At 41.2% G+C, this 24,450-nt stretch overlaps 1 protein-coding gene across 3 annotated transcripts in view; it reads left to right on the forward strand.

The window, feature by feature from the left end:
- The first annotated feature begins 5,197 nt into the window (after positions 1-5,197).
- mapk8b (mitogen-activated protein kinase 8b) overlaps positions 5,198-24,450 on the forward strand; it is a 29,679-nt gene continuing 10,426 nt past the window's right edge. For 2 of the 3 annotated variants that reach the window (XM_017714337.2, XM_037544198.1), the window contains exons 1-7: positions 5,198-5,348; positions 11,119-11,297; positions 12,562-12,691; positions 15,228-15,286; positions 16,869-17,007; positions 19,130-19,295; positions 23,743-23,814. In XM_017714337.2, the coding sequence (XP_017569826.1) occupies positions 11,176-11,297; positions 12,562-12,691; positions 15,228-15,286; positions 16,869-17,007; positions 19,130-19,295; positions 23,743-23,814 (688 nt within the window). In that variant the 5' untranslated portion in view covers positions 5,198-5,348; positions 11,119-11,175. The remainder of the gene's footprint in view (positions 5,349-11,118; positions 11,298-12,561; positions 12,692-15,227; positions 15,287-16,868; positions 17,008-19,129; positions 19,296-23,742; positions 23,815-24,450) is intronic. The other variant, XM_017714336.2, reaches the window with a different exon arrangement.

The raw sequence follows: 24,450 nt of genomic DNA on the forward strand, positions 1-24,450 counted from the left end.
CCTTCATCGGTCCTATTCTTAGAGGCCAGCCATAAGAACTCAATTGGATTAACGGAGCAAAGTGCCAAGTCAGTCCGCAGCCAATCGGGGAGGTCGCTGAGCCAGCTAATCCGGAAAGAGAACTGACACCTTAAGTACGTCAGGTTTTCAGCATCAGGAGAAAAAAAAAACCCTCCAAAGTTCAGTCTTAGAAGCTGGTTGATGATTTTCTGAAGTAATCAAACCCATTCAGTGGTGTTGAGGTCTGGACTCTGGGGTGGTCAGTCCATTGTTCAGCTTCTTTGTTTGAAGTGTCCGTCTCCTTTTCTCAGTGAGGTTCTTCTTGATCAGCTACACATCCTTTCAGACCCACAGCGCTGAGTGGTCTTCTCACACTGCAAGGATGGACAGAAACACCTGTGGATGTTTTCAGATCTGAAGCAACTTGATTTTCTCCTCTCTCTCAGAGATCAAAGCTTTCAGTGCTACTTATCTGATGGGGGCAGTTTTGGGGTCGACCAGCTCTTCCAGGTGGTTGCTAGGAGACGTATTTTCTCTGTAGCTGTTTATCAGTTTTTGGAAACTCCTGTTTTTTCACTCTGACTTTCTCCTTCATTATACAAGTGGATTATCTAACATCTAATCTCCTCACAGGCGCCTCCTGAAAATGAATAACTTCTACATAACGGCTGTTTTGACTGGACATTAAATAAATACATGAATTAATGATGTGTCTCTGATGTTTACGTAGTGCTGTATATTATAAAACCATTCTTATGTAAGAACTTAATGTCATTTAAATGTTACATTTTAATCTAAATGTAAACATTGCTGAGCACAAAGGCAGATTTTCAAGATGCGACCTTAAGCTGGTATCTCTACACAATATCATTTAACACAGAAAATGCACATCTGGACATGGTAAGGGTCAATTTCAACACCGAACAACTCCAATATCACAACAACTGGCCGGGATTTATCACTGAGATTCATACAAACGAAAAAAGGATTAATTTAAAAGGGAATTTGACCGATTTGTCAATATTTTGGTAGAATTATACTGTTCAGGAATGGTTTGACAAAAAAATAAGTCAACACGGTTCACCTGCGAAAGGCTTTGGGATGTATTTGCTGAAATTCAGGTGACTATTGAGATCTACTGGCTTTTGTTTTAGCCTCAAGGCTCCAGCGCCAAACTAAAGAAGCAAAAAAAATAAAATACAGCTCTTCCAGGTGGTTGTTAGAAAACACATTTTCTCTGGAGCGTTTTAACCATCTGAAAAGGAAATTAGTTGGATGGTTTGGCTACAGCACCCACATTTCTTAGTACTATTTTTGTCCTTTAGGTGAACATAGTTGTCACGATTGGCCCCTCCCAGTCGTCTGTGTGCTTGTGTTTACCTTCTGGTCTTGTCCATGTGCTTCCTTGTTTTGATTCTTCCCTGTCCTGCCCCCTTGTTTCTGGACTCCACCCTTGATTATTTTCAGCTGTGTCTCGTTAACCTCTTCCTGTATTTAAGCCCTGTGTTTTCCCCTGTGAGTTTGCTGGTCTTTGTATTATATTATACAGTGTTTTTTGGTGTCATATCTTCTGGCCTCGTCTAGTTAGCAATCTAAAACTAGTCTCTGTTTTTGTGTTTAGTCTGTGTTCCTTTTTGTCATGTCTGTACATCGTTCTTTCCGTGTTGGTTCTGTTACCCTGGATCGTCTAGGCCCTGCATCTGGATTTGCCCCAATACATCTCGCTTCTCTTCGTATATGTGTCTGCCTCATCATTGTTCCCCACGTTACAAGAGTCACCCTTTTTATTATTTTTTTAGACATTTTTAAGCAAAATTAATATCGTTTTCATCTCAGTTTGACTGTTTCTCATGAAACTTCTCATTTTATGAGAAATGATCAAATTGCAACGACATTAGTTTTTTGTTCAGTCTGTCAGATGCAGCTCGTTGAATAATTCTGGCCGCCAGCAGCTCCGGAACATCAGCTCTAGGTGACCCTGTTTTGAAGACGTTTTAATATAATAACCATCTGGTTTTATGTGATCATGGAAAAACCAGCCTGCTTGCTCCATACTGTGGAAATTCCTGCTGTCTTTACAGAAGCTCTACATGCATCCTGGTTTATTTATTAGTTCAGAAAAGCCATGTGGAGCCTCACAGCGGCCTCAGAGCACCACGGCGCCAAAACAGACGTTAAGACCTTTCACTGGTGTAGAGCAGATCTCATCTGAGTAGATCTTATACAGACCTTATCACTCTTTAGGTGATAAATAAATAAATAAATAAATAAATAAAGGAATGAACTCAATGTCAAAGGCAGATCCATTTGGGAAAACCAGGAGACAAAGTGAGGGTCAAAAACAGGAGAGTAGTACAAGGAAAACAACAGCTCAGAACTCGGAAAACAACAGTCTTCCCCAACACTACACCAAACAAAGGGTTTATAAAAGAGGGACAACCTGTCAGGGGTTGCTTGCAGGTGAGGCTATGAATTAATATATTGCAGTGTCCCGCCGGCTCGTTTACTGCGGCCAGCTGGAGCGGCAAACGCGGAGAACCATGGGTATCGCCATGGCAGCGATGAGATACTTAAAACCATGTAAATAGTTGTTGTTGTGTGTGTCTGAGGGTGTGTGTGTCTATGTGTATGTGTGTGTGTGTCTGTGTTTGTCTGTGTGTATGTATGTGTGTGTGTATATGTGTGTGTGTCTGTGTGTGTATGCATGTGTTTTGTATGTGTATATGTATGTGTGTGTGCATGTATGTGTATATGTGTGTCTGTGTGTATGTATGTGTTGTGTGTGTGTGTATATATGTGTGTGTGTCTGTGTTTGTGTGTATGCATGTGTGTGTGAGTGTGTGTATCTGTGTGTGTGTCTGTGTTCAGTGTTTTGTCTGATTCTCTGTGCTGTGATTCCCATTTTTGTAAAGCTGCTTTGTGACAACATCAGTTGTAAAAAGCGCTATATAAATAAATTTGATTTGATGATTTGATTTGTGTGTATGCATGTGTGTATGTATGTGTTGTGTGTGTCTGTGTGTATGTATGTATGTGTGTGTGAGTGTGTGGGTGTGTGTGTGTATGTATGTGTGTGTGTGCGTGTGTGTATGTGTGTGTATCTATGTGTCTGTGTGTGGGTGTGTGTGTGTGTGAGTGTGTGTATGTGTAAGTGTGTATGTGTATGGGTGTGTATGCATGTGTGTGTGAGTGTGTGTGTCTGTGTGTATGCATGTGTGTATGTATGTGTTGTGTGTGTGTGTGTGTCTGTGTGTATGTGTGTGAGTGTGTGGGTGTGTAAGTGTGTATGTGTATGGGTGTGTATGCATGTGTGTGTGAGTGTGTGTGTCTGTGTGTATGCATGTGTGTATGTATGTGTTGTGTGTGTGTGTGTCTGTGTGTATGTGTGTGTGAGTGTGTGGGTGTGTGTGTGTATGTATGTGTGTGTGTCTGTGTGTGTATGCGTGTGTGTATGTATGTGTTTGGTTGTGTGTGCGTATGCCTGTGTGTGTAGGTGTTCCTGTGTGTGTGTGTATGTGTAAGTGTGTATGTGTATGGGTGTGTATGCATGTGTGTGTGAGTGTGTGTATCTGTGTGTGTGTCTGTGTGTATGCATGTGTGTATGTATGTGTTGTGTGTGTGTGTGTGTGTCTGTGTGTATGTATGTATGTGTGTGTGAGTGTGTATGTGTGTGTGTCTGTGTGTGTATGTGTGTGTGTGGGTATGTATGCATGTGTGTGTGAGTGTGTGTGCGTGTATGCATGTGTGTGTAGGTGTTCCTGTGTGTGGGTGTGTGTGAGTGTGTGTATGTATGTATGTGTGTGTGTGTGTGTGAGTGTGTGTAAGTGTAAGTGTGTATGTGTCTGTGTGTTTATGCATGTGTGTGTGAGTGTGTGTGGGGGGGGGGTGTATGCATGTGTGTGAGTGTGTGTAAGTGTAAGTGTGTATGTGGCTGTGTGTTTATGCATGTGTGTGTGAGTGTGTGTGTGTGTGGGTGTATGTGTAAGTGTGTGTGTGTATGCATGTGTGTATGTATGTGTTGTGTGTGTCTGTGTGTATGTATGTGTGTGTGTGTGTGTGTCTGTGTGTGGGTGTGTATGCATGTGTGTGTCAGTGTGTGGGTGTCTGTGTGTGTATGCATGTGTGTATGTATGTGTTGTGTGTGTGTGTGTATGCATGTGTGTGTGTAGGTGCTCCTGTCTGTGTGTATGTGTGTGGGTGTGTATGTGTCTGTGTGTGTATGTATGTATGTGTGTGTGTGTGTGTGGGTGTGTATGCATGTGTGTGTGAGTGTGTGTAAGTGTGTATGTGTCTGTGTGTTTATGCATGTGTGTGTGAGTGTGTGTGTATGTGTAAGTGTGTGTGTGAGTGTGTGTAAGTGTAGGTGTGTATGTGTCTGTGTGTTTAGGCATGTGTATGTGTGTGTGTGTATGCATGTGTGTGTGAGTGTGTGTAAGTGTAAGTGTGTGTCTGTGTATTTATGCATGTGTATGTGTGTGTGTATGCATGTGTGTGAGCGTGTGTAAGTGTGTATGTGTCTGTGTGTTTATGCATGTGTGTGTGAGTGTGTGGGTGTATGTGTAAGTGTGTGTGTGAGTGTGTGTAAGTGTAGGTGTTTGTGTCTGTGTGTTTATGCATGTGTATGTGTGTGTGAGTGGGTGTAAGTGTAAGTGTGTGTCTGTGTGTTTATGCATGTGTATGTGTGGGTGTGTGTATGCATGTGTGTGAGTGTGTGTAAGTGTGTATGTGCCTGTGTGTTTATGCATGTGTGTGTGAGTGTGTGTGTATGTGTAAGTGTGTGTGTGAGTGTGTGTAAGTGTAAGTGTGTATGTGTCTGTGTGTTTATGCATGTGTATGTGTGTGTGAGTGGGTGTAAGTGTATGTGTGTGTCTGTGTGTTTATGCATGTGTATGTGTGTGTGTGTGTATGCATGTGTGTGAGTGTGTGTTTATGCATGTGTATGTGTGTGTGTGTGTGTGTGTGTATATGTGTAAGTGTGTGTGTGTGTGTGTTGACAAATTAATATATTGAAACCACGAGGTACTACATTGAGGCCACTAATTAATACATTTAGACCACAAGTCTAACTATATATTATGATATAAACAAAAATAAACAAACAAAACAACAACAAAAAATGAATTAGAGTAAAGAGCGCAGAAACTGCCTACGTAGGCTTGAGCGCAGAAATGGTGTGACGTAGTACACCAGTGTGTGCTCCTGGCCTGGCAGGGGAAGGAGAGGCGGCGGGCTGAGGCTCCGAGACAGAAAAACAACCGGGATATTTACACCATTCCGCCGCTGCTCCGCACAGAGGACACGGAACCCGTTCCTGTGGGTGTGGAACCTTCTAGACCCTGTTCCAGTGGGTGAGTGAAGGCCGGGGTGACCTGCTCTGAGGGCTGTGTTGTTGCCCGTGGTGGGGGGGAGCAGGAACAGTAATTATATTAAAATCATTACACGGGAAATCCCGCAAATCCCGTAGCCCAAAGCTTCCCGATCGGAGTTCAGATATCCTGGGAATGCGTGTAAGACGATGCTAAAGAAGACGGCTGCCTATTCGCCAGCTTCTCATTCGAATTTCCCGTTCCACCTTAAACGGTGCGAGCGCCAGAATGTAACTGCTGCTCCAGTTAAGGTGGAACGGGAAATTCGAACGAGAAGCTGGTTCTAGGTCAGTAGAAGGGGTGTGTTATTATTTTATCACCTTTCTGAATATCACAGGTGGTCCCTTTACGCTTCTTACCTATCACTATTTTTACGTTTTCGAGGCGAGTGCTGTACTGTCCCTTTAAGGGGGCTAACGTTTAAAGGGACGTTCCACCCCACTTTCATAATTCCTGCATAATGTCCGTCTGAAACAGTGCAGTTCAGCTGTGTAGCCATTTAGAGTGGTTTGACGTAAAACTGCATTGCAGAGACACCTACTGGTTTCTTTACTGTGGTGGTAATGGGAACCAGACGTCATGATATCCACAATTCACTGTATTTGCTATAAAATGTCAATTTGCAGTATTTTTCATGTGCATATGTGCAGATTCTTATATATGAGCTTATATATGCGAACACTGGAGCCGTTTAACAGGAGTTAGTGCGTCACAGTTTGCCGGATATTTTGTAGAAATCATTCTGAGCGCAGTTTTGATAGTATTTTTTTTAAATATAACACAACTGGCTCTGTTTTCTCTGTTGAAACGGATCAGATATGTGAAAAAATAAATATTGTGTGTTGTTACAATTTCTTGAAATGTATGAACAGGAATTAGATGAACCTGCACTGACACTATAGTGAGATATACACTGCTTATTTACATCTGTAATCTACTGTCCATCTGCCGAAATAATCAAATTTATGCTGTTTTTCACTTGCGCTGGATTGAGTCGACCAGCTGAGACTTGTTTGGTGCCCAAATTTTGCTTCTTTGGTTTGGCACTGGAGCTTTGAGGCTAAAACAAAAACCAGTGGATCTCAATAGTCATTGAAATTTCAGCAAATACATCCCAAAGCCTTGCTCAGGTGAACCGTGTTGACTTATTTTTTTTGTCAAACCATTCCTGAACAGTGTAATTCTACCCAAATATTGACAAGTCGGTGAAATTCCCTTTTAAATACATCCTTTTTTTCATTTGTATGAGTCTCAGTGATAAATCCTGGCCAGTTGTTGTGATATTGGAGTTGATAAACTGGTTTAATTGTGTTGTTCAGTGTTAAAATTGACCCATACCTTGTCCAGATGTGCATTTTCTGTGTTAAATGATATTGTGTAGAGATACCAGCTTAAGGTCGCATCTTGAAAATCTGCCTTTGTGCTCAGCAATGTTTACATTTAGATTAAAATGTAAAATTTAAATGACATTAAGTTCTTACATAAGAATGGTTTTATAATATACAGCACCACGTAAACATCAGAGACACATCATTAATTCATGTATTTATTTAATGTCCAGTCAAAACAGCCGTTATGTAGAAGTTATTCATTTTCAGGAGGCGCCTGTGAGGAGATTAGATGTTAGATAATCCACTTGTATAATGAAGGAGAAAGTCAGAGTGAAAAAACAGGAGTTTCCAAAAACTGATAAACAGCTACAGAGAAAACGGGTCTCCTAGCAACCACCTGGAAGAGCTGGTCGACCCCAAAACTGCCCCCATCACATAAAGCTTTGATCTCTGAGAGAGAGAGTGGAGAAAGTCAAGCTGCTTCAGATCTGAAAACATCCACAGCTGTTTCTGTCCATCCATCCACTGTGAGAAGACCACTCAGCACTGTGGGTCTGAAAGGATGTGTAGCTGATCAAGAAGAACCTCACTGAGAAAAGGAGATGGACACATCAAACAAAGAAGCTGAATGATGGACTGACCGCCCCAGAGTCCAGACCTCAACACCACTGAATGAGTTTGATCACTTCAGAAAATACAATCAGCTTCTAAGACCAAGCTTTGGAGGTGTGTCTGCAGATTCTTTGAGGAGCTGAATGTGAGTCTCCTGAGAAGAATGGAAGCTGGAATAAAGGTGAAGAGAGACTCACTGAACACTGATGAATGCAGGTCACTGTGTCACTGTCCATCGCTGATGTTTCTCTGCTTCATTAAACTGATAGCACTGCAGGGATGATTGTATACATGATGTGAGACGAACTGTATTGTCTTAATTGTCTTGCGTTAAGCTGTTATTACGTTCCTCCCCTCCCTCCTCCTCCTTTTTTCTTCTCCTATTGTTTCTTCTTCTTTCCTTCCTTACTTCTTTTCTCTTCTTTTTATGTTGGGCCAGTTTTTATCTTCATGGTCTGAAAGATGGTTTTGTTACTCAGACCGAATGAATAAACACATTATAGCAGAATCACAGTTTAAGAGAGCAGTTTCATGTTCCTGAAAAAAGGGTTCTTTAGTAAAGAAAGTCATTTTATATAGAACCATCAACACTCAGGGACCCATTTGCACGATTAAATGGTTCTTCAGATTGATTGAGAATGTGTAGTATACGGTGCTGTATAGAACCATAAACACGTTCTCCGTTAATCTGAAGAACAAGTTCTCCATGCAGAGAACCCTTTAAGCACACAAAAGGGTCTTTGGTGGTTTGTGGTTCTTTTTTTAAGTCTGTACATTAACAAAAATGATATCTTAAGTTTTAAGAGGAAAATTTTAACCTAATAAAACATCTTCAGACCAATCAGATGCAAGCAAACCTACATGTGTTGTGACATCACAACCACATCTTGCTGGCAGTCTGGCCGTTCAGAGGTTGAGCCTCAGGCCAGAAAAAGTGGGTATTCTGCCCACTTCCTCTAGGCCAGAACATCAGGATCTGAATCTCAATTAAAGACAATAATTGCAGTTTAAATTTCATTCGTAATATTAGTCCAGAGATCATTCGGCTCTGTTTATTCCAGCTCAACTGCATTTTTTACTGACTTTTCATTTTCGTAGTCGTTTCCGATGCCCTGGAGTACATTAAAGTGAAAATGGTCCTCAGAAAGTGAAGCGTTATGAAACGGGCCTGTTAGTGCAGGTCTGGCTCTGACTGGGTGAAGCCTTTAGTCAAAGACCTGGGAAGCTTTTCTTAGACTCCACATCCCGTGTGAGACCTCCAGGCTTTTAACTTGATGGTTTTCTACAAAGGGGAAGCATTTCTTTGCTTGGAAAGAGATGGAACGATGTGGCAAAATACTTCAGTTTTTTACAGTGTTTCATGATGTGTATTTTTTCAGGAAAAGACAAATTAGTGCCGTGGTGCTGCACTAATTAAACAGGACTAATTAACCTCTCTTTATAATCATGCAGTTGATCCACAGTGTACTCAGAAAGACGTCTTGTGACATAATTTATTATGGTAACGATAAATATTGTCATATTTCACACCCTAGATATGATTATAAGTGTGAGTGCTATAGGTGAAATATTTGTCATAGATTTTGTAACAATTCAGAAGTCATTTGCAAAGTTATACCCCATAATAATTAATCTGTGTCATATACAACCCAAAAAAGTTGGGAAGCTGTGCAAAATGTAAATAAAAACAAAATGCAATGTGCAAATCATTCTAGTGTTAAACCCAACATTTCATTGAAACTATTACAAAGACAACAAATAATGTTGAAACTGAGAAATTTATTGTTTATTATAAAATATTTGCCCATTTTGAATTTGATATCAGCTACATGTTCCAAAAAAGTTGGGACAGGGGAGCAAAAGGCTTGTAAAGTTGTGTGATGCTAAAAACACCTGGTGGTTGATTGACAGCAGGTCAGTAACATCATTGGGTATAAAGAGCATCTCAGAGAGGCTGAGTCTTTCAGAAGTAAAGATGAGAAGGGGTCAACACTCTGTGAAAGGCTGCACCATGAAATAGTGCAACAATTCAAGAACTTTTCTCAACATAAAACAGCAAAGAAGTTCTGCTTTTCATCGTCTACGGTACGTAATATCATTAAAAGACTCATAGAATCTGGAGAAATCTCTGTATGTGAGGGACGAGGCCAAAAACCAGTATTTGCTGGACGTGATCTTTGGGCCCTCAGGCAGCACTCCATTAAAAACAGACATGATTGTGTAGTGGAAATCACTGCATGGGCTCAGAAACACTTCAGAAAACCACTGTCTTTAAAAACAGTTATTCATTGTGTCCACAAATGCAAGTTAAAACTCTAAAACACAAAGAAGAAACCAAATATAAACAGGATCCAGAAATGCTGCCACCTTCTCTGGGCCAGAGCTCATTTAAAATGGACTGAGGGGAAGTGGAAAAGTGTCCTGTGGTCTGATGAATCAACATTTGAAATTCTTTTTGGAAATCATGGACACTGGATCAACAAGAAATTGATGGCTCATGTGCAGCTGCTCCAGAGAGTCACATTTCATTGATCAGTGCTTTTCTGTGGAGATCAAATGAGCCGTGTCAGCAGTGTGTGACGAAGTAGTTGAAGTCACTCATTAGAAGGAGTGGCCAGATACCGGACAGACGGTGCGTTATTAGAAGAATCAACCCATTGGAATAGACAGTGATGCTGGGAGGAGTTGAAGTTACTCAGGAAGAGGATGACCAACAAGATGGATGGAGATGATCAGAGGAATCATGAACGAGCCATTAATAAGCCTGAACCCCAAACAGAAGACGGGACATTCTGGAGAAACACCCTGTTTATCTTATCTTGCGTCAACATATCTCAAGTTAGGAAATCCTAATCTACTCAGTAGATTAGTCGAAAATTGGCTGTCGTGTCGGTTTCCTAGCAACCGACCATATGTACACAGATGAAACATAAACCCGTAATTAAAATAATCAAGTCAGTTGGCCAGACATATGTAAAAAATGTCAAAACAGAACTGAGGTACGATAAACTGTAGGTTGTGAATACTGTGAGAGCTCCCCCTGCTGTTTATCAGAGTCGCCCCCTGCTGTTAATCAGAGTGTCGCCGCTCCCCAGTTTCAGTCTGTTTCCCAAGCGCTTTAGCCGAGCGGGCTAGCGTTACTCCTCCTAATAAAAAGACACAAGTTCAGCTCCGCCTCCTCATTATTCACCACCATCACTGTAATATTTCATCCTCAGCATTAACACAAGAAGGTGATCAGATGGGCCGTGGAGTTCGAGACGGCAGTGTCTAAGATTTTTAAAACGCAGAGTTAGAAAAGAAAAACATCTCCCAGGGAAAGTCGCGTTTTCCAGTAGAAATAAATGGAGCTCATTATGTTGGTAGTGAACTACACTGCCTGACTCAGCTGCCTAAAAACCATAGAAACGGGCCTTAAACAGAAGTTAGGACCCTGTTGGGGCTCATCCTAGAGTTAGGACAGGATTTAGGAGGTTTAGTCTAGTAAGGATGTTTTTGTGATGCTGTTTTCTGATCTGGAGTTAACGATGAGATTATGAAGGTAGGATCTGTTATCCTGTAATAGATACTGTCCAGAATTCAGTCAATGAGACCAAATGGATCAGATTTCAGAGTTAGGATGTTTCTGTAATTCGCCTCCAGGAGCGTCTTGATAGCGCTTAACGATATAAAATAGACATTTTTTCCTGTTATTTCTGACTTGCAGGTCAAGAGAATTGTTTTCAGATGTAGCGTTCAAGCCCTCATGATTTGGTGGTGGCTCCGTTGAACAGCAGCAGTGAAGCTAACGTGTCTTTTCTTTTTTTCAGATCTTGCGTCCCGATTTCCATTTGAATGCTGAAGACGCAATCGTCCCGAATATCACCATGAACAGGAATAAGCGTGAAAGAGAGTACTACAGTATAGACGTAGGAGATTCAACGTTCACTGTTCTGAAACGCTATCAGAATTTAAGACCTATTGGCTCTGGAGCTCAAGGCATTGTCTGGTAAGCTCTTGGAATAATTTTCACTAGGGTGCCCCCCTATCAAAGGGTTGTTCACCACATATTGTCAATTTTTTATGAAAATAATGTGGCGCATCAAGTTGGAAAAAAAAGATAATTTTTTGCAAATTGTGCACAATTTAGATTTGAAAAACTAAAATATGAAAAGGTGCCTTAACTTATGCACAGGCTACATTGTATTTTACTTGTTTTTCCTCCAATATGTCAGATTCAGAAAATAGGTATTTTAATTGTGCACTGAAATGGTTAGAAGCATGTTCTCTGTAGAGAACGTGTTAGCAAATTTTTACTTAGAAAATCAGTGAAAACATAGAAGTTTGCCAGGTGTGCCCAAACTTTTGCCTTCAGCTGTGTATATGCACCAGTCAGGCAAAACGTTCTGACTGCCTCCTCGTTTCTGCACTCCTTGTCCATTTTATCAGCTCCACTTACTGTATAGCTCCACTTTGTAGTTCTACAGTTACAGACTGCAGTCCATCTGTTTCTCTGATACTTTGTTACCCTGTTCTTCAGTGGTCAGGACCCCCATGGACCCTCACAGAGCAGGTACTATTTGGGTGGTGGGTCATTCTCAGCACTGCAGTAACACTGACGTGGTGGTGGTGTGTTAGTATTACTTGTGCTGGTCTGAGTGGATCAGACACAGCATTGCTGCTGGAGTTTTTAAACGCTGTGTCTACTCACTGTCCACTCTATTAGACATTACTACCTTGTCGGTCCACCTTGTACATGTAAAGTCAGAGATGATAGCTCATCTGCTGCTGCACAGTTTGTGTTGGTCGTCTACTAGTCCTTCATCAGTGGTCACAGGACGCTGTGGGCTGGACATTTTTGGTTGGTGGGCTATTCTCAGTCCAGCAGCGACACTGAGGTGTTTAAAAACTCCAGTAGCACTGCTGTGTCTGATCTACTTAGACCAGCACAACACACACTAACACACCACCACCACGTCAGTGTTACTGCGGTGCTGAGAATGATCCACCACCCAAATAGTACCTGCTCTGTGAGGGTCCATGGGGGTCCTGACCACTGAAGAACAGGGTAACAAAGTATCAGAGAAACAGATGGACTACAGTCTGTAACTGTAGAACTACAGAGTGAAACTAAACGGTCAGTGGAGCTGATTAAGCGGACAGTGAGTGTAGAAACAAGGAGGTGTTTCTATTAAAGTGCTCAGGGAGTGATGGATTTTTCTGAAAGTCATGGCTTGAGGTCACATGGGGTCACTTTCTGTCTTGTGTTCTAGCTCGGCGTATGACCACATTTTGGAGAGAAATGTTGCGATTAAGAAACTCAGCCGACCCTTTCAGAACCAGACGCACGCTAAGAGGGCCTACAGAGAGCTGGTGCTCATGAAGTGCGTTAACCACAAGAATGTAAGCCGTGTTTTTACCTCACGCTCACGCACACAGTGACGCACATGTGGTCATTTTTATATTCAAGTGTCCATAGGAGTTCATGACCGGATGCCTGGTTAACTGATGTGAAGAGGAAAAAAAATATTGTGTAACATGATTGCAAAATGATCGCAGTGTAAGCTGACTGCAGTATTTTTCCACAGATGTTAGATTGCACAGTCATATTATGCTGCAATAAATGCAGCAAATAAATGTGAATGGAAGAAAGCAGGAAATCTTTCCGCTGAGGTATCATAGTAGGGCTGGGCAAAATTACATTATATGTATCATTATTGTGATAAATTGTCAAAATACAATACAATACGCTCATTATATAATATATTAGTGTGTGTGTGTGTGTGTGTGTGTGTGTATATATATATAAATTTATTTACATAATTTCCCACTGATAAAACTAAAGTTGGATCCAAAATGGCCACCATGGTCACCACTCATCTCATCCCATATACTAATCTACCACAAACAGGAAGTTAATATCAGCCATTCTCATTTTATTTGGGTGTATCCATATAAATGGCCCACCCTGTATAATATTACTCTGAGCCAAGGCAATAAAGTGTTGTTCCAATGTGCACTGTACGGTGTTCATTTGAATGACAAAGTCTGTCCAAGTGTAATTATACTACATACATGCATACACACACACACACACACACACACACACACACACACACACATCATGACATAGTATTGCGATAATTTTGCCATATCGCCCACCTCTACGATTATGTACTGCTATCATGATAAATTACACCACAATATGCTTTTCTGAGTATATGACAGTATTAAAAACGAAATGCATACGTGATATATTATTATATTGCCCACCCCTAGGATACAAACTGATGGACATCGGGCTGTTATGTCATTTTCTTCTGTAAAAAATAACTTGATTTCCCTTTTTAAATCACTTAATTTTTGTATTATGTATGTATGTATGTATGTGTGTGTGTATGTGTGTGTGTGTGTGTGTGTGTGTGTGTATGTATGTATGTGTATGTATATATATATATATATATATATATATATATATATATTGTGTGTGTGTGTGTGTGTGGCGCTTATGAATACTTATAAGGCAGTGCTGAGGAATGTTTATTAGAGGCTGAATGAGTTTTATGGTTTCACTCCTATGAAAAACTTAACTTTTCTCGACTCTGCATATAATTCTGTGTAACTGTAGACGTTTGTGTGAGTTTGTCCTCAGTATTGATGTGACGGTACCAATTGGTAAACGTGGCCAATCGGCCTATTTGACTTCTTTAGACTTGTATTTTAATAGCTGCAGACAATGAACATGAAAATTAAACCCATTCACTGAGGACAATCAGCTAAAATGCTGTGATTGAGATTTGCCTTAACGACAAAAAGGCAAAATAATGAATATAGAGGTGTGGTTTATCCTTTTAGCTGACTTGAGCTGCCATCACAGTGGGACGCATTTAAAAACAATGACGTTATATTATTAAAATAGTAATAATAGCCGAGGGATGCCTGTTCACAGTTATTACAAAATTCCCTTATTGCAGTTGAGATGATGGCGTTTATTTCAGCTGACTGCAGGTGTCCTCTTCAGTAAATGCGTTCATTGAGACATTGTGGGGCTTAAAGAGAAGATATCACAATAGCAGACAACATTTAGCCAAAGATAATTGGATGTTAATTTGTTTGGCTGTAGTTTTTAGCAATGCAGTCACTTGTTTAGCCGTAGTGGAGCTGAGAGAAGGAGATAAACCGTGATGGCAGGCTAGCTAATCGCTTTAGCAGATTCCTACATGATTCACTACATGACCAAAAGTATATGGACACCCCTCCTAATGATTGGCTTCAAGTGTTCCAGCCACACTTGTTGCTAAAAGGTGTATAAAATCAAGCACATAGCTGTGCAGTCTCTGTAGACAAACACTGGCAGTAGAGGGTTGCACTGATGAGCTCGGTGCATTTAAACATGGCGCTGACATAGGATGATGCCTCTGCCTCAAGTCTGTTCCTAAAATTTCTGCCCGGCTGGATCGGCCTCGTCAACTGTAAGTGCTATTATTATAAAAATTAAGCTTCTAGGAGCAACAACAGCTCATTCGCGAAGTAGTAGACCACACAAATTCACAGAGCGAGTAAAAATGGTCCATCCTCTGTCACATCAGAGTTCCAAACTGCCTCTGGAAGCAACATCAGCACAAGACCTGAGCATCAGGAGCTTCATGAAATGGGTTTCTAAGGCTGAGCAGCTGCACACAAGCCTAAGATCACTATATGCAATGCCAAGTGTCAGTTGGAGGGTCAGATCAAACATCATCAGACACTCTCCAAAATCCTATTGGAGCTTCCCAGAATTGTGGAAGCTGTTGCAGCAGCAAACATATTAATGCCTAACGTCCAGCAAGCCATATAAATAGGTGTGATGATCAAGTGTCCATGTACTTTTGTCCTTAAAGTGCACATGGAACACTGAGGCATCAGAAACCTCATTAAAGTCTCTCTCTTCTTTTCACAGATCATCGGCTTATTAAACGTGTTCACGCCACAGAAGACTCTGGAGGAGTTTCAGGACGTGTGAGTTGATGTGCTGAAGCATGTGGCAGTAAAACGTCTCATTTTCTGAACCCAATCACACGTGTAGAATCTGGATGTAGATTAGTGTTTGGCTGAATGTGCGTGACAGAAGTTAAAGAGATAATTGATGGATTTGCACATTGATCACTGCTGTGTGGAGGGAAGAGTTATGCAGTGCTAATGTGCGGCCTGCTCTTAGAAGCTCTGCGTGCTTGATGGTGCTCTAAAGAACGTTAAAATGTTCATCCCAGGGCAAGTGGAGCGATAGAGGTGTTAGATACGTTAGAATGGCAGGAGTGTTTTTGATTTTTTACAAGGAGTTATGTTCCTTTTCACAAGCTTTATGATTAATCAGTTAAGTTCCATTTAAAAATGACTCCAGTAATTCAGCAGTGATTCGTCGGCAATATGTATTGTTTATTTCTTTTCAAGTGATGTACAGTGATATTGCAATGGGTAAATATTAGTTTAAAAACTCTCTGCATTGGTCAGATGTTTAGATCATTATCCATATTTCAAACTGATATTTTAATGATATATTTATTGAACTCCAGTGCAGTGTTTGATTCTGGGCTGCTGTGCCCAATTTTTTGCATTTTAGTCATTTTAATATTGCATTTGTGACCCTGTACAGCAGATACACTGATCAGGCATAACATTCTGACCACCTCTCTGTTTCTACGCTCATTGTCCATTTTATCAGCTCCACTTACTGTATAGGTGCACTTTGTAGTTCTACAGTTACAGACTGTAGTCCATCTGTTTCTCTGATACTTTGTCACCCTGTTCTTCAGTGGTCAGGACCCTCACAGTCCCTCACAGAGCAGCTACTATTTGGGTGGTGGGTCATTCTCAGCACTAACACTGACATGGTGGTGGTGCTGGAGTTTTTACACACTCACTGTCCACTCACTGTCCACTCTATTAGACACTCCTACCTTGTTGGTCCACCTTGTAGATGTAAAGTCAGAGATGAGAGCTCATCTGCTGCTGCACAGTTTGTGTTGGTCATCCTCTCGTCCTTCATCAGTGGCCACAGGACGCTGCCCACAGGACGCTGCCCACAGGACGCTGCCCACAGGACGCTGCCCACAGGACGCTGCTGGATGGATATTTTTGGTTGGTGGACTATTCTCAGTCCAGCAGTGACACTGAGGTGTTTAAAAACTCCAGCAGCACTGCTGTGTCTGATCCACTCTGACCAGCACAACACACACTAACACACCGCCACTTTCAGTGTTACTGCAGTGCTGAGAATGACCCACCACCCAAATAATAGCTGCTCTGTGAGGGTCCATGGGGGTCCTCACCACTGAAGAACAGGGTAAAGCGGGGTAACAAAGTATCAGAGAAACAGATGGACTACAGTCAAACTGTAGAACTACAAAGTGCACCTATAGAGTAAGTGGAGCTAATAAAATGGACAATGAGCATAGAAACAAGGAGGTGGTCTTAAAGTTATGCCTGATCGGTGTAGACTTGCATGCAAAAGTTTGAGCTCTAGCCTTTTGATTTGTATAGAACAAACTCTGAACCTCCTCCTGAATGTATGTGTCTGACTGTCTTCTGGCGTCACCTGCAGTTACCTGGTGATGGAGCTGATGGATGCTAACCTGTGCCAGGTGATTCAGATGGAGCTGGACCATGAGAGACTGTCCTATCTGCTCTACCAAATGCTCTGTGGCATCAAACACCTACATGCAGCTGGCATCATACACAGGGTGAGCTCCTGAAGCCTTGACTGTTTAACGTAATGATGAATGGTTAATGTTTCAGTGCTGCGTTGATTATTTTCATGCAGATTGTCAAAGCTTGCCAAACTGATATTTCACACTCGGAGAGCTTCTTTTCCATCGAAACCCACTGCTTATGGAATCCACAGTGTGCCCTATTGTGGGTTCAGTAAGTCCAACACGTTCTCCAAGATTTGCAGCAGGTTCTCATTACCTCACATTTGGAGGTAGATTCTTTTATGGCTTGGCTGCAGTCGTTTTAACTGACTAAATGATCTTGGCAGTAAAATGAGGTGTGATTAATGGTTTATGCAGTTGAAAGTGAGCCGTGAAGTTAGTTTTACATTTACATTTGTAAAACCTCGTATCTCCAAAATGGTAACTTTACAGGAGAAGGAAAAAACCTACTTTACTTTTAATGTAAGTCAATGGAACCAGCCGTGTTTCAGAGATATTTTGGGTTGTGTCTTTTGGTCCATTCACCGTGAAATTTACCCAGTATTTAAATAACAGGCATTTTCAGATTACGCCAAAAACTGAAAAACGACAAAAATGGAGATACGAGGTTTTCTTCCGACAGCAACGATATGTAAATTATTACTGTTTGCATCTCAGTCAGCTACACTCTTAAAAACGTTGGTTCTTCAAGGGTTCTTTAATAAAGAAAATGGTTCTATATAGAGCCATAAACCCTCAAAGAACCTTTTGTATGATTTAAAGGGTTCCTGCATGGTAAATGGGTTCTTCAGATTGATGGAGAATGTGTTTTGGAAAGGGCTCTATATATATAGCACCAAAAAGGGTTCTATTAATACAAGCTTGACCTTGTAACAACAGAACCACGCTTTTTGGTGCTGTATAGAATCCTATTAAATAGCACCTTCAGCACGTTCTCTGTTTACCTGAAGAACCGTTTTACTATGGCCCTTACCCCTCTGTTTTGTGTGTTCATTTCTACGGATGATAATACATAATTGCCCCCCTCTTTGAAGGCGTATGATGCTGTAAGTAAAGCCCAGCAGTGAGGAGTTGAACTTTACCCTCTTCTACTGTCATTGCAGACGGGCAGGGTCACCTACAGAGCAGTGCTAGTAGCTGTTAATGAGGTGGTACTCTTTTTATTTGAGGGTCCTATTTCAGAGGGAAGATCTCAACCACTGCCCTGTAACTCAGTAACAAGGGATGAGGGTGACACTCGAACACAAGGGGTAGGGGTAAAAAGAAGATGGGACTGGGCCTATGAGTTCCCTTTGAGTGTTAATCTTAAGTTTGAATGTGCATCTTAATTCGTGTCTGAAACTGGCACTGTTTTTCATACAGTGTGTTGATTTCTATGAACAGTCCTGACTGCCGTGAGCTGCTGGGTTTGTCCACAAATATAACTGCGAATAGCGACTTGGTTCAAGCGTGGCGAAGGGAGATTTATGAGTCAGTGTGGGCATTTAAGCAGTTAAATGTGGGGATGCGCCAGCATTTTAAGTATCCTAATGAATTTTTTTTATTAGATTTTTAATTATCCTAATTGATTTTTGGAGATATTTAGTTATTCTAATTTAATTACATTTTTTATTATACTAATAAATTTTTTTATTTGATTTTAATATTCTAGTTTATTTTTTAGATTTTTAATTATCCTAGTTTAATTTTTATTTAGATTTTTAGTTTAATAATGTTCTCCTTTAAAATCTCTTGTTTGAATCATGTTTTTAATTTCTATCTTTACATTTTAAATTACTGTATTTTCTCATTTGGAAAGCACTTTGAATGACAGCAGTGTATGAGAGGTTTTAAATAAACTTGCCTATAATGATTGTGAACATGTGCCAGTTTTTATGAGGTGTAAAGGGGAGGGCTCGGTTTATTTCTGAACTCTCTGAACCTTCTTCACACCTCCTGAGTTTGCAGGTCTGCTATAAAGGCACTTGTTGGATCTCTTTTGGCCTAAAGGCAGTTTAAACACCTGAAAGGTTTGAGTGCTAACATCATAAGGTCATGGTCCTTCAGTCATTTGTTCCTAGGTTTCTAGGAAAGAGCTTTTTGAGAAGCTTGGTGTCCCCAAACTTTTGGCCAGTGTCTCTCAAACCTGTAAAATGCCTCTCTGTTCATCCAGGACCTGAAGCCCAGCAACATCGTGGTGAAATCAGACTGCACGCTGAAGATCCTGGACTTCGGCTTAGCCCGAACGGCCGCCACAGGCCTCCTCATGACCCCCTATGTGGTGACGCGCTACTACCGTGCCCCCGAGGTCATCCTGGGCATGGGTTACCAGGCCAACGGTGAGTGTGCCAGCCTGGCACCATGCCACAGCCTCATCACTGCATTACAGCATGCCCAGAAACAGCTCCTCACACCACGAGCACCCCCCTCACCCCCCCAGCAAAGCGTGAGATGGAAAGGTGTGCTGGCTGATGCTTTATGGGACAGTGGCAGTGCTTTTAGAAGCCAGGGCTCCTCTGCAGACTCAGTGGTTTGAGCCGAGTTGGTTAAATCATTAATGCATGGCTCCTGCTCTTTGGGTTCACCTGCCTCTAAGCGCTTGGCATCCTACAGCCATGACAGCTTGTAAGCACATGCAGAGGGACGTGATTATCATTTTTATCATGATCATCTTGGCTTGAGTTTGAAGCAGGTATTTTCCTGGATTTTGCAGGATTGATGTAGATTATATTGTTAAAGAGGACCTGTTGACTCAAAATGTAGCAGAAGCCACTGGGCAGATGCTGATGTCAGTTAATAAACATTTTGGGGGACGTGGGCCTGTGCCCAGTGACTGGTAATCGAGTTAAAGGGGAATTCCGCCAATTTTTAAAACAGTTTTTCCATAATTCTGTCATTGAGATGTAAACAAAGTCATTCAGAGTGATGCTTCATTGTATCGAAACGTACAGACAGAAGTCACAATGTGTAAATATAAACGCAATTATAGACATTTTATTTACTATCCGAAATTGCCAGTGAACCCACACGTGAGTTTCTTTATGCTATGTTGGTGATGAAAAATGTGAAAAAAAAAATATGTGTATATATATATTTTATATAGGGACCATTTTTGCTTCACAGCACTGTGCATGTTCCCCTCCACTATGAATGAAGTCTTGGCCTAAAGAGTTCTGTAAATCCATAATCCAAACTATCACAAAACTGTGTCTTAGCTAACAAGCAGCGTATTCATAGCTATTTCATGTTCTTTCTGTGAGGGAGCTTTTAGAGGTGGACGTCTAGTTCCTATCACCACCACTGTGAACAGTTCTGACCTGAGATCACAGTATTTCATATCAAACCACTCTGAATGACTTACCACTCTAAGATGTTTACATCTTAACCATGTAGTCATGTAGAAATTTTGAAAAAATTGGTGGAGTTCCTCTTTAACATGGTAACAGCCCCCAGTGAAGATAGAAACTCATTTGCAGCCAATTGAAAAAGGTGATATCCTACATTAATACCACGACATAGATGAGAAAACATGAGTAGGCATGTTTTTGCTCTCGTACGTTACTCTCAGACGGTGAAGTTTATATGATGCTCAGCGTAGATTAATTACAGATTTGGTTTCCAAATTAAAGATCACAGTATGTTACAAGCACAGCATTTACTGAGAGGCTGTAAGGGATGAAACACTATAGCTCCCTTCAAAACCCGGTTTAACCATTAATCATATTTTTTTCCACACATTGCCCAAATAAATGGACTCTGTTACCAGCGCAGGCCTAGAAGGACACATTTTTAAACAAATACCGTTGAATTCTTCAGTCAAACGTGTGTAAATTAAGCTGTGAATCCTTCACAGATGCATCTAGTTTCCCAGAGAGAAGAACTTGCGGTAATTTTATTATAAAGGTTAAAAGGATCCACCTCCTGATCGTGCAGGGATCATGCAGAGAAACTTAAGGAAAGCAGAAGTAACTGGAATATTATTATTATTATTATTATTATTTATTAGGTTTGGATGACACTTCAATGAGCACTTGTTACAGTCCGTCACATTTACAGTATATTAGTTATTTTAACTAGGCTGCCTGAAATCCCTTGAGTCGGTCAGTCTTGTGAACACAGTCGTCTCCTCCTCTTTATATCGCGGTGCATTACCTGGTGAGAAAGTCAGGCACGGTTGAGGCAGCTAGTCATAGTTTTATCGTCAACTGCATGAAGTTTATATGAGATAAACGGACAATATAGACATGTACGTCACGTGAAAACGCAAAACAAGCAGCAACTGCTCCTGCTTTGCAACCTGTGACGTGTCCGGTGGGAAATTTCATTCAGTCTTTCTTTACTAGTAAGTTTTAGGTCAAATTTATGCAGAAATGTAGAAAATCCTAAAGGGTTCACAAACTTCCAAGCAGCAAGTCAAGGCAAGACAAAGTTTATTTATGTGGCGCTTTTTACGACAGGCGTGGTCACAAAGCAGCTTTACAGAACAATCCGGGTCCGAACCCCCATGAGCGTCGCCAGTGGCGACAGTGGTGAGGAAAAACCCTCTAAGAGGAAGAAACCCTGATGGGAACCAAGACTCAGAAGGGGAACCCATCCTCCGCCGGACCACACCTGACAGCAAACAGCGTTAGAATAAAAGATTATAATACAAAACGAGGGAAAACGGGCGGGTCAGCTTTGTATAGCGAGAAGCTCCATGGTAGTTGAAACCCTTGTGGTGACTCTAGCAGCTCGGGTGGCTCCCATGTGGCGACGCTCAAGGGCTCAGAGAAAGAGAGGTTAACAGGACAGCTCCATTTATGGAGAGATATTAGACAGTAATAGTGCAAACAGCTGATATTAGCGAAGCACCACTGTATATATGATAAGAGATCAGAAAACTCCTTAATTTACCCACATAATGTGTCTAACAAGACACGTCTCCCCCTGACGGGTGCAGTAACGAGAGGGCAGCAGTCAGTCCTGTTTGTTTACTTGAGCTCGAGCTGCATCTGTCGATAGATTGAATATCAAAGCAGCAACGTAACTAATCAGCCAGTTTGACTGCGCTGGGCTTCTGCTTTCAAGAGTTGTGTGCAGTGAACAAAGAGCCACAAATAAATGGTTAATTACAGTTTTTTTTCTCTGGTAATTAATCATCAGCTGTCATGATCGTGATGACCCAGTGGCTTGTGGGGACAGAATTGATGATCATTGACTTGGGCTTTGTTCGCACTGCAGATAAGTGGCCCAAATCTGATCTTTTTCTTCATGAGTGACTCAGGTGTGTGTCTGTGCGTCAGTGTGAACAGAAACACTGAATCTTTTCAGTTCCAGTTTGAGACGCTTTCATATGTGGTGCTGTAATCCGTATCCGATCTGTGGGAATGTGACTCAGTCTGAACAGCCACATCGGAATTCATGCTACTTTTACCTCAATCCAGCTCCACATTTGTCATAGTTTTGTGCTGCTGAGACTCATAAACATTTAGGCTGATGTTTCTGTGCAAAAAATGAGAAGAGACTCATCCAAAGCCCGCCGTGTTCAAAGAGGCTTCATACGAAACGGCCGAATGCGTGGGGGGGGGTGAGATGAGCCCAGCTGTCAGTCAGTGAAGCTTCATGGTGGCTCCTGTGATGCTGGTGAAGATGAAGCTGATCCTCCGGGAGCGACTGGCGTTCATTGGCAGTCGTGATTGTTTACTTCTGGACGAGCCGTGAAGCAGCGTGCCGCTCTGTTCTTTTGTGCATGTGGGTCAGTTTAGGAGTTGATGTGTTCAGACTGATGTCTGTACAGATCACATTTAAAAGATAATCTGCATAGCCAAACAAAACAATCAGATTTGGTGAGAAAATCAAATTGCACTTTTACCTGCTGAGTCAACGTAGCCGTAAGATGCACTTAAACTAGTGTATGTTATATAATTTAAATGTATATTTCAAAAAATGGGGGAAAGAAAGGAGACACTACTTCCCTGTTTTTGTTTTTTTTTTTTTCATTTTTTACTGGCACCTCCACCTGGTAAGTGGTCCCGGTCTCACACAATTGTAGTTTCAAATTGGCATTATATAATCACATACTGTAAATGTTTATTCTCAAAGTAAATGAATAAAGTACAGTAAACAGCTGAAACTACGTTCAATGATAATCGAGGCTGTGACAGTTACTGTAGATACAAATTAGGTTGAAAAACACTGGAGTATTTCTTTTAACCTCATTAACCACCGATGGTCCCAAACCGCGCTTAGTCATGTTCTTCATAACCTTCATATTTCATAAGCTACATTCAGAAGCTGGGCGTTGTATGAGGCTGTAACTCTTCCCTCCAGTCTAATAGATGGTGATGTCATTTTAAATCCTTATAACAAAATAAGCTGAACTCAGTTTGCTTTTCTACTGAAAGTCGAGCCATTTTTCCCCAAATCTGAGCTATAAACTATAAACAGACGGTGTTTCTTCAGTGATCTGCTCTGTAAACATTACTTTTATAAAATAACTCAGAGTGTCTGAGATTTTTGGCTTTCAGCAGTAAATTGTAGGCATATAGTAATATGTGTAGATCATAAAACACGTTCTGTTCATTTGAGGGGAACCAAACACCAAAAATTGACATTTATTTCATGCAGTTCCTGAATAATTTTCCTTATGATTTGGGCATGAAACTTCAGATGGGAAAAAAGTGATATACCCACGAGCATAGGAGGTTAAACGGCTTGTTGAGTTGTGGAATCATGACTTCAGCGGTTGACTGGATGCTCTGCTTATGAAGTCTGTTCTCTTCTTCCTCTTCTGCTACACGTGTTTAGTGGATATATGGGCTGTGGGCTGCATAATGGCAGAAATGGTTCGTCACAAAATCCTTTTCCCAGGGAGGGACTGTATCCTTGTACTGCTTGTAAAGCTGTTCTGCACTCGCTTACCAACTTATGTTTGGGTATTTTCATAAATTGCGGTATTGTCTGTTGTGAGAAGCCGAGATCAGGTCAAATAACAGCTTTTCCGCACTTCATCAGTGTCATAAATGCCACCTCATTCCATTATATCTTTCTTAGAAGGTGAGGATGGAATTCAGTTGAATGTCTGCATAAAATACATATGTTTGAGTTATATGTCTTTGTAAAAACCACAGTGATTATGAAGCAGTGCTGATCTTACAGGACACTTTGCATATCATTAAAGGAGAATTCAAACTAATGTTTTAAAATGTCTGCATAATTCAAACATTCAGATGTAAACACAGCGCTTCAGAACACTCTTCTAGATAAACTTACCGATTCAGAACTGTTCACAATGGTGGTGATAGGAACCAGTTCCCCCTCTAAAAGTTCCCCCTCTAAAAGCTCCCTCATGAAATGGTTATGAATAGGTTTTTAAATTCATTTTAATCCATTCATGGTGGAGGGATACATGTTCAAAGGCAAAATTATTTCAGATTTTCCACTATTTTTCATCATCAACATTCCATATAAACTCAGAAGACTTGGGTAGGTTCTCTGGTGGTTCTGGATGGTAAA

The sequence above is a fragment of the Pygocentrus nattereri genome, chromosome 13 (genome assembly GCF_015220715.1).
Source record: "Pygocentrus nattereri isolate fPygNat1 chromosome 13, fPygNat1.pri, whole genome shotgun sequence".
In the NCBI taxonomy this organism is placed as follows: Eukaryota; Metazoa; Chordata; class Actinopteri; order Characiformes; family Serrasalmidae; genus Pygocentrus; species Pygocentrus nattereri.